This window comes from Pollicipes pollicipes, unplaced genomic scaffold (assembly GCF_011947565.3).
Source record: "Pollicipes pollicipes isolate AB1234 unplaced genomic scaffold, Ppol_2.1 Scaffold_1600;HRSCAF=1878_pilon_pilon_pilon, whole genome shotgun sequence".
NCBI lineage: Eukaryota > Metazoa > Arthropoda > Thecostraca > Pollicipedomorpha > Pollicipedidae > Pollicipes > Pollicipes pollicipes.
The window spans coordinates 12,203,225-12,213,142 of NW_023595962.1; the positions used below are offsets into that span (position 1 = coordinate 12,203,225).

The 9,918-nt window shown below is 61.2% G+C and overlaps 2 protein-coding genes across 2 annotated transcripts in view; one reads left to right on the top strand and one right to left on the bottom strand.

Moving 5' to 3' along the window:
* Nucleotides 1-8,902, top strand: part of LOC119093203 (calcium/calmodulin-dependent protein kinase type II alpha chain) — a gene marked incomplete in the record, with an annotated part of 241,694 nt that extends 232,792 nt beyond the window's left edge. The window contains 4 exon segments of the mRNA XM_037216120.1: nucleotides 2,902-2,977; nucleotides 4,565-4,659; nucleotides 5,770-5,887; nucleotides 6,690-8,902. Of these exon segments, the coding sequence (XP_037072015.1) occupies nucleotides 2,902-2,977; nucleotides 4,565-4,659; nucleotides 5,770-5,887; nucleotides 6,690-6,798 (398 nt within the window).
* A 672-nt stretch (nucleotides 8,903-9,574) lies between these two features.
* LOC119094858 (delta(7)-sterol 5(6)-desaturase) overlaps nucleotides 9,575-9,918 on the bottom strand; it is a gene marked incomplete in the record, with an annotated part of 5,830 nt that continues 5,486 nt past the window's right edge. Inside the window, 1 exon segment of the mRNA XM_037217778.1 lies at nucleotides 9,575-9,829. Within this exon segment, the coding sequence (XP_037073673.1) occupies nucleotides 9,630-9,829 (200 nt within the window).

The following is a 9,918-nucleotide window of genomic DNA, read 5'->3' on the forward strand; positions in this document are numbered from 1 at the left end:
TCTCTCTCTCTCTCTCTCTCTCTCTCTCTCTCTCTCTCTCTCTCTCTCTCTCTCTCTCTCTCTCTCTCTCTCTCTCTCTCTCTCTCTCTCTCTCTCTCTCTCTCTCTCTCTCTCTCTCTCTCTCTCTCTCTCTCTCTCTCTTTCTCTCTCTGCTATGGACACAAGTTAGATCTCGAGCATCGCCTGGCTTCGCCGTGGCCTGCTGAGTTATGTGACGGCAGCGTTGGTCCGTTTTCACCCGCGTGAGTGTGCAATACATTGCAAGCCCCACTGGAAAGGCGGGCCGAGGTTTGCACGACGGGGGAGCCACGGTGTTGGGGTGGACGTACCGCAGTCGCTCCAGGGTAAGCCCTGGCGGCGAAAGGTGTCACAATGGGTACAAACCGCACGCTCTATCGCATCAATCCCGCCGCCTGTCGTGAATGTCGGCAGCGTTCCCGGAACACTGAACGTGACCCGGCTGAGCCCGTGGCATCAGTGTCGTGCCGAGCCCGACCGGCGCCGCCAGCGGCCTCCTGTCCTGTTGGGCGGCATCTGAATGGGGCGGGCCGGTTCCGGTCGGCCGGCGGGCCGCCGCCAGACGTCCGCCTCATGTTTCGCGCCGGTCCGTCACGTGGCCTGCGGGCCGCCGCCCATTGCCGGTCACGTGACACCCGCCGACAGCCGGCTGCTGCAGCGGTGAGGGCGGCGTTCCAGTGGTGACGCGATCGCTGTAGCACGTGCCTGGAGTCGCGACTAGCAAGGCACCTCCGCTCCGGAGAGATTTTGCTGGCGGCCTGATGGGTCAAAGCGGTGCTGGAGATGATATTCCCGGTGGAAGACCGCGCTGACCCTTTGAAGTGTGACCTCGCGGTGTGGCTATGGGTCTCCGCTACACCCACCGGATCACGGCTTGACCCATACGGGTAACATGGGTCTCCGATAGACCCACGGGAACTCGGCTCATTCCGTGGAAGTGGTTTAAGTGTCGCTCCAGCCCGAAGAAACGCCAGCGCGACTGTGCGGTGGTGTGGCGGGCCTCTGCGCGACCGGCGGAAGCTCAGCAAGCCGTTACGGTCCTAGAGGGACCTCCGCTGACCTTGTGGGATCGTGACCAGCGCCCTCGGCCGGACCATGTGTGAGCGGGGGATCGTGCAGGCCGTCACCAGCTGTGTCCGGCAGCAGTGCGCGCTGTCGCTGCAGGTGGCGCGCCTCGGCGGCCGGCGCCGGCCGGACCGCGCGGTCCCGGACCGCGGCGCGGACAGGGTGGTCCCCGACATGGGCGGGGACCGCACGGTCTGCGCAGATCCCGGTTCTCAGCTTCCGTCCCTCGGTACGTGCCGTCTTCCAGCATTAAGAGCAAGCTTCATTTGTGTTAATAAGGTTCGCTGCTTTGCTGGCATTCGCTGTACATGATCCATACAGACGAAACGTTGCTGCGAAGCTACACATGGGAAGTGCACGCAGGCAGGAGTGAACCCATAAGCAACCGTGGAGGCGTATGCTTGCAACCAAACTTAGCCGGATGTCAGGGGATTCGGGGCCGCCAGAGCACCACCGGCCCTGTCGGATGTCAGGGCGGTCAGGGCTGCCAGAGCACCACCGGCCCTGTCGGATGTCAGGGCAGTTAGGGCTGCCAAAGCGCCACCAACCCTGTCGGATGTCAGAGCAGTCGGGGCTGCCAGAGCACCACCGGCCCTGTCGGATGTCAGGGCGGTCGGGGCTGCCAGGGCACCACCGGCCCTGTCGGATGTCAGGGCAGTTAGGGCTGCCAAAGCGCCACCAACCCTGTCGGATGTCAGGGCAGTCGGGGCTGCTAGAGCACGACCGGCCCTATCGGACGTCCGCTGTCGGCTGGGCTGGTTGTGGGTGGGACGTGTTTTTTGCCCGTGCACGTACACACATGACGTGCTGTCAGCACCATGCCAGCTGGCAGCGGGACAGCGCCCGGCCGAGATGGGTCGGGCGACGGGCACTCTGTGACCTGTGACCTCTCAATGTCAGCCGGGCTGTCCGAGCTTCCAATCTGCAACATCCTCCATCGCGGTAACGACGTCGGCATTCAGATTGGCCGCGTTTTGAGACGGGCTGTCCTCAGCGTGAACGGAGTGCTCGAGTCCTGCCTCCCTGCATCGTGGCCGTGTCTGCTGTCGGCCAACTGGCGCTGTTTTGGCTCCGTTTGGTTTGGCCAGGGAGTTCAGTGTGACGTGCGATGCCCGGCTTCGAGCGATGTCAGGGGCCGCTGTGTCGCCGCTGTTTGTGCCGGACACGCACGTGTTGTCTGGTTATTGCCGGCTGGCGCTTTCAGTTCTGCGCTGCTGTCTGGTTACTGCCGGCTGACCCTGTCAGTTCTTTGCTGTCTGGTTACTGCCGGCTGGCGCTGTCAGTTCTGTGCTGTCTGGTTACTGCCGGCTGGCGCTGCCAGTTATGTGCTGTCTGGTTACTGCCAGCTGGCACTGTCAGCTCTGTGCTGTCTGGTTACTGCCGGCAGGCGCTGTCAGCTCTGTGCTGTCTGGTTACTGCCGGCAGGCGCTGCCAGCTCCGTGCTGTCTGGTTACTGCCGGCAGGCGCTGTCAGCTCTGTGCTGTCTGGTTACTGCCAGCTGGCGCTGTCAGTTCTGTGCTGTCTGGCTACTGCTGGTTGGCACTGTCAGTTCTGTGCTGTCTGCTTAAAAGGACCGTCCCTCTGTTCGAACAGTTCGTCCCCTGTGGTCGTCTCCCTGTGTTACCACTCTAGGGCTTGTCCCGCTCCATGGGCTTGTCTCACTTCTCTGTGACGCTGCGTGACACTTCTGTGCGACCGCGTTGTGACGTGTGTTCACTGCCGGGTGATCCTGTGACTCCGCTCTGTGACCTCAGTTCGACACACAGCGAAGCCCGTCACGCTGTTGTGTGACGGCGCTGTGACGCCGCGCTGTTTCAGCTCGCAAGCAGGAGGTGGTGCGTCTTACCGAGCTGCTCCTGGAAGCCGTCGCCACCGGCAACTACGAGGCTTACGCGTGAGCACCGGTGTCGATTCGTCACCACGTGCCACCCCTCCCCGGACCGCCCACCCCGCCCGCCCCGTCCCGTCCCGCCCTGCTCCTACCCTACCCTACCCTACCCTACCCCCCGCCCTGCTCCTACCCTACCCTACCCTACCCTACCCTTGGCGCCCCGTCCCGCCCCGCTCCTACCCTACCCTACCCTACCCTACCCTACCCTACCCTACCCTTGGCGCCCTGCCCCGCGCCGGCCCGCCCCGCCCGTGTCGCTGGAAAGCCGCCACAAACCGGACCTGCCAGTCAAGCCAGAGTGCTCCGGGACAGCTACACGTGCGCCCGGCACCGATCAGCTGGTGGTGTACACTACGTCGTGGTGCTTAGCTGGAGGGTTTGGGGCTAAATCCGAGCCGGTCACGCACAACGCTCGGGCGAGCCCTGGCGTCCCGTCGGTCTGCCGCTGTTTTGCATCGCGACGCGAATTACGGCAGCATGATATCAGGGCATTGCATCAGTAGGACATGAAGTTGCGTCGGTATGACGTCATAACATTGCGCCAGTGGGACATGACATCGTGCCAGTACGAGAGCAGGGCATTGCGTCAGTGTGATGCTACGCACCTGGGCGGCCATGATGGGACCGTGGTGGGACCCGTGATGGGACCCGTGATGGCACCCGTGATGGGATCAGTGTCTGCGGCCTTACCTACGAACTCAAGTGGGGAGTACGTTACGCACATGGTATCACAATGGGTTTTCCTGGATATTGCTGTGACAACGTAAACGCATCTTAGCACAAGCCGTCGCCTTACTTGTCTGGAGTAGAAAGTCATTTTTGTACGTTCCTGAGATCTTAACGAGGTCTGGAGACTGTTTTTCCTGTAGTTGATGGCGTCATTGCGTGCTGTTGACGCTTGCTGCGATCGGCGAGGAGCGGCCCATGGATCTCATTGTCTGAGCTGCTGCCGGAGATGGACTCTGCCGCCCTGTTCTCCCGCGGGTCTGAAATGTACCAACACGCTTCAGAATGTTTTGAAAATGCTGTTAACTACCGAGGCATAGTTAACGCTGTTGTTGCAAGAATGCTGTTGCCATAACATATGTGGCCGTAGCCTTTGACCATTCCCACATTTTTTGACTGGGTGGTGGTCTTGTCACCTGCGCACGGGCTGTGGTTCAGTATTTTGGAAAATCGATATGGATCTCAAGCACACGAATCGACAAGATCCGGTGTCCTCTTCCTGTCCCCCCTCCCCCCTCCCAGTGCTGGAGGCCAGTTTGCACGGCTGGGTGCTGGCGGCTGTGCAGAAGGTGTGTTGTAATCATCGACACAGCAACGCACCTACGGTATCTGAGAGCTTGTCTGCTGTGTGAAATGAGTCTGTGGGGACATCAGAAATGTATGCTAGAAGGATCGACATTGTTCCATTCGCTGGCTCTGTTAGTCTATGACCAGCTGGGTGAGGGTTTAAAACTGTTTCCTAGTGGGAAAGAAATCTTACCACGCGGGCCGCGTCTGATGGCCGGCGTTCAGCAGAGCACGTGGGCGGTCCTGTCTGTGAACGTCTGCTGTCTGAGTGTGACTGCTGTCTGTGTGTCTGGACAGGAAGCTGTGCGATCCACGCATCACTTCGTTTGAGCCCGAGTCGCTCTCGAGCCTAGTGGAGGGCCTGGAGTTCCACAAGTTCTACTTCGACAACGGTAGGTGGTGCTCGGGTCGTCCGCCGCCCTCCCATTTTCAGAGGAGACAGCGGTTGTTGCTCCGACAATGAAACACGTGAATCTACCGTAGCAACACAACCAAATAGTACGTAGCCGGGCACGAAAATCTTGTGACTTGGGATGCCGCGTTCTTCTGGAGCCAGAACACAGTCTTGTCTTGCGTCTTGTCAGTAGAACTTCGATATCACGGCTGACAATTTTATATGCTGCGCAGACATTTTCCACAACAATCAGCGAAATATTTTGTAATCCCAACTCATGCGTTGTCCAGCAACGGTTTCGTTATAGCAGTTTGGAAAAGATGGCACCGTTCGCACGGCGGTTTATTGTTTCTCCCTTTGAGAGCGAACCGTGTTGGTCATAGTTTATGTGGTAAATTATACAGAACGCGGTCATGTGGCAAACTATGCCGAACACGACCGACGGCACGAGGGCCCGTCGGCCACCGATAGCATGACCAGCCACCGATGCCACCGATGGCATGGCCAGCCACCGATGCCATCGACGGCATGATTAGCCACCGATGCCACCGATGGCATGATCAGCCACCGATGCCACCGATGGCATGGCCAGCCACCGATGCCACCGATAGTATGACCAGTCACCGATGCCACCGAGGACATGGCCAGTCACCGATGCCACCGATGACATGGCCTGCCACCGATGGCATGACCAGCCATCGATGCCACCGATGGCATGATCAGCCACCGGTGCCACCGATGGCATGGCCTGCTAACTCATGTAACGTAGGTGGGCGGATGAAGGGCTAAAACCCCTTCAGGCAGCACGCCAAATGTGTTTCATAGCCAAGTCATGGCATACCGCCGGTGCCAGCTGCATTAACTAATGAACTGGCGGTGGGTCCACTGCATGCGTTGATGCTTTCGGTGGTGTCGTATCAGATGACGTCATTGGTATGCCGTCTGTCGCAGCGCCATTGGCGACGCCGCGATGTGGCGTCACTGGTGTCGCTGCATGGCGTGACTTCATCGGCGCCACTGTATGACGTAACATCATTGTCGGAACTGAGGTGTGACGTCACCACCGAGACCGTGTGGCGTGACGTCCCTGGTGCCGCCGGTGCCGCAGCGGCGTCGGTGCAGCAGCGGAAGGCCGTGAACGTGACCATTCTGAACCCGCACGTCCACCTGCTGGGTGACGGCGCGGCGTGCATCGCCTACGTCCGCCTGTCGCAGTATATAGACGGGTAGGTACGGTCGGAACGTAGCGGTGGCACGGTGGCCAGCTCCGTAACACCAAACCCTCGTCGCCGCTCTCCTTGCTTGAGCAAGTGCTTCGATGGAATAAAGCACTTAACATTACTGAGCAAACTACGCTTGCACAACATCGGTACTTTCTAGTGTTCTGCTGACCTCAAAAGTCTACTAGGCCCTCTACTCTAGTGCATCTTTGTGAATGAGCTTAGCCTCTTCGCAGAGGTTTGAGACGTGCAGTTTGTGGAGGACCCCTAAGTTCTAGTGAGCGGCAAAAAAAGCGTAGTTTTCAGAACGTTGTCACGCATATGGAACACGTCCGGGTTTCGGGATGTTTGGTTTCGTGCGAAGGGTCTTACGGTTGAGACTGAGAAAACCCAGTTATTGTTGTTTGGAAGCCCACAAAATTTGCGCTGCCCCCCTCCCCCGAGCTTCACTGTAAATTCTTTGTGAACACGAGCTGTCCATTTTTCCGGAGGTGAAAACCCTCAGACTGGCACTATGGCGCCACGCATGGTACCGACGGAGCGCGCGTCGCTTACTCAGTCCGCCGCCGCCGCGTCGTCTAGCGATCCGTGTGAAGCGTTCGTCCTGTTGCGGCTCATGCGTGCCCTGCGCTGTACTGTGTGCAGCGATGTTGCGCTTGCCGGCGGGTCGTGTTGGCTGCTTAAGCCCTCACCTGCGGACAGGGCGTGCTGCGTGACGTCACACTTGTTTTTAATCGGGGTTTGCGAACGCGTCGACTGCAGGGGTCACGGAGCGCCGCGTGACGACAAACTGTATGTGTGTCTGCAGGCAGGGCGTGTCGCGGTCGGAGCAGACGGAGGAGACGCGACTCTGGCACAGGATCGACGGCCGATGGCAGCACGTCCATCTGCACCGCTCCCGCAACGCGACCAAGTAGCGGGCCGCCGGTCGTCATCGCGTGCCGCTAGATGGCAGCGACGTCGGCCGCCAGGTGGCAGTGACGCAGGCCTGCCGCTGACGGCCGGCCGGCGAGGCAGCCTTCTGTTCGCTATTCAGCCATCTCGCCTGCCGTCTGAGCGACGCGTCTGCTGGTGTTGTCTGCCTACAACTGGCCGCCTGGCGGCGGGCCTCACAGTCGTCGTTCTCTGCCTGACCGCACGACGTCGCTATTGTCTCCGACCCTGTTTTCGCATTGGCCGACTGGCGGCACGTATGCGCCTTGACAGGCCCTGCCCGGGCCGGCGTTGACCTCAGATGACCGGCCGGCTGGCCATGCTTGGGTCTGGTGGCTGTGCCCAGCGCTGGCCGGGCTGAAGCCCCGCCAGCGCCAGGCCCGAGCTCGGCCCGGACCCAGCCCGGGCCGGGCCGGGCCGGCCATGTCGCCACGGCGCGCTGCCCGCCGCCCGTGTTTCGCCCCGTTTTCTACCTACGCCCCTGCCACCGGCACGCTACGGAACGTGTCTCCCTCCGCTCCGCGCCGCTCGCTGCGCCGGAAGCGCGTCGCTTGACCCGACTTATTGCTCTGAGGATTGGTCTGACACGGTGACACTGTTGGTCTGACACGGCGACACTGTTGTTCTGACACGGGTCCGGCGGCGCTGACCCCGGCCGGCGGCGTGGGCTCGGGAATGGCTCGGGTTCAAAAGTCGAGTGCCGACAGCGCGCGGCCGCTCAGCCTACCTACCCGCGTCGAGCTTTTGTCGTTCAGCTGCGTGGTTACCATGCGAGAAATATCCGGGTACGATTTTGTCAAGCCCCACTTGACTTCGGAGCAAATGTGAAGCCTCGCTTTTTCGAGTGGTCTCAGATAAGCAGCGGAAGGCGGCGCGTCGCTGCTGCAGTGTGCTTCATTGCACACATTGATTCGGCTACTCATTTTCGCTGAGCCTCGTCTCCTCGCATACTGCTCAGGCACTGCCGTCGGACGCGCCGGCCTGTGTCGACCCCATGTCTTTTGGTCACGCCTCCGGTAGGCGGTGTCCTCTGGAGCTATCGCCTCGGCTCTGTGCCGCCGCCGCCCGCCAGCACCGGGCAGCGGGTGCCCCGTCCCGGTTCCGGTCGCTCGTGTCGGGCCGCTGGTGCTGTCGTTACGCATCGGCAGGTGCTCAGCTGAGTGGCCGCGCGGCCCGGCCCGGCGGCGCGAGGTACACGGCTGCGGTACCGCCCGGCTCTGCCGTACCTATGGTACGATACCGTCGGCACCGCCCAGCTGACAGCGCTGGGGAGGCGGCGGCGGCGCGGGCGGCGCCGTCGGCGCGCTGCCACCGCCCGCCGGCGGCGGCCCAGCGGCGGCGGTCGCTGGCCGCGGTGCTCGCGCCGGAACAAAACACGTTCAAGTCATGGGAGGAGGGTGGATAATGCGTTAACCCAAATTCAAGCTAAAGGATCGCTTGATGTTTTGTGATATCCCCGCACCCCTGCATTTGTCCGTCAGCATGCGATGTTCTCGCTGTTCGCCAGTCCACGGACGCCGTCTGCTTTCGCCGCGGCGCTAGCTGCCATTGGCTTGCCTCTACGCCAGCGAGCAGTGAATCCTCGCTCCGGACAGGGTTGGCCGGCCTCTGCTGCGGGCTCAGTGTTCTTCTCCCCGGCGTCTTCACGCCAGTCGGACCGAGCGGCCGCCACTCTGCGACCCGGTCCGGCTTCTCTCACCACGATCTGGGCGCATCTGCGGCTCGCAACAGCTGTCAGTGCGCGTCATGATTGCCGGCGAGCCGTGAGAGCGCCATGTTTGCCTCGTCACGACGGCTCCAGTTTTTATCCAATTTGTGTGAGCGTGTGTGTGTGTGCTCCTCTGGCTACGGTGTGGGATGGGGCCGCTGGAGGCGTTACAGGCGAGGCAGCGATGAGCTGTGACGTCACCTGGTAGTTGTGACGTCACGAAGCGTCTTGAGATCAAGCGAGCCCCTGGCCGCCCGTGGCGCCTCTGGTGGGATCTTTTTAAAGTATTGATGTCGTGTGTTGCATTGACCTATTTCATTCAACAAATGCATCGCTGAACAAAATATACTTCAAACGGTTATCTGTTTGGCTCACGTGGCCACGAGCTCGGTGAGGAGTAGGCGTCTCTGTCTCGACTGGGGTGAGCGGGTTGAACGTGAAATCACGCGCGGCGTCTCCAAGGAACGTCGCACCGGACGCGACGCTGTTAGCTCAACTATGGTCTGAAATATTAGCATTATCATCATTGTAAATATCAGGGTTACAATTATTAATCCCCTCCACCTGTTTTCACGCGAATAATTTTCGTGCGTTCACATGGAGACGACTATGAGATCACAGAGACCTCACAAAGAAACGATCACAAACCTCAACCCGATCAGTGATATATTCGGCAAGCTTTCAGCGGCGGCGAGAGACGGCGGGAGCTCGGCAGACGGGCCCCAGTCACGTGACTGCGCGGTGCCGTGCGCCTGTCGCGGCGCGCTGAATTCGGACCCGCCTTATTCTGCTGGCTAAGCGGGGCCTCCAACAGCGCCACCGGCCGCCGCTCACAGACAGACACGGCCGCCAGCGTCAGCTGACCGGTCCGGCCGCTCCTCGGCTCCCCTGACTGGTCCCCGTCGTTGTCTGACATTCACCACAGGGGCGCCGCAGTCGCGGCGGCCAGCGCTCAACCCCGGCAGCCTTCTCCCCCCCCCCCCCCACTGTCGCCCCCGCCGTACTGCGCAAGACTCGAGCCCCCCGACGGCCCCTAGACCACCCCGTCCCCCCTCTCCCCCACCGGCCGCCTGTGGGCTTGAGGCCGGTGAGGGTGGACCCCGTCACCTACGCCAGTTTCTGGCGCACCTCGTTCACCATGTCCTGCTTGTGCTGGCTGCTCTGGTAGGCGGAGGCGTTCTCGGAGGTGCGCTCGGCCATCTCGGAGGCGAGCTCGCCCTGCGAGCACTGCTCCAGGGGCTTGCCCCGCCCGTAGAATATGTTCTCGCGGTAGATGCGGTCCTTGCGCCGGTACGTGCCGTGGAGCTGGGGGTCGCGCGTGCCGTGAGACGGCACATACGAAGAAAGAGCGGGAGGGGCACTCAGAAGGGAGAGAGGGAAGGGGGACGTTACGAAG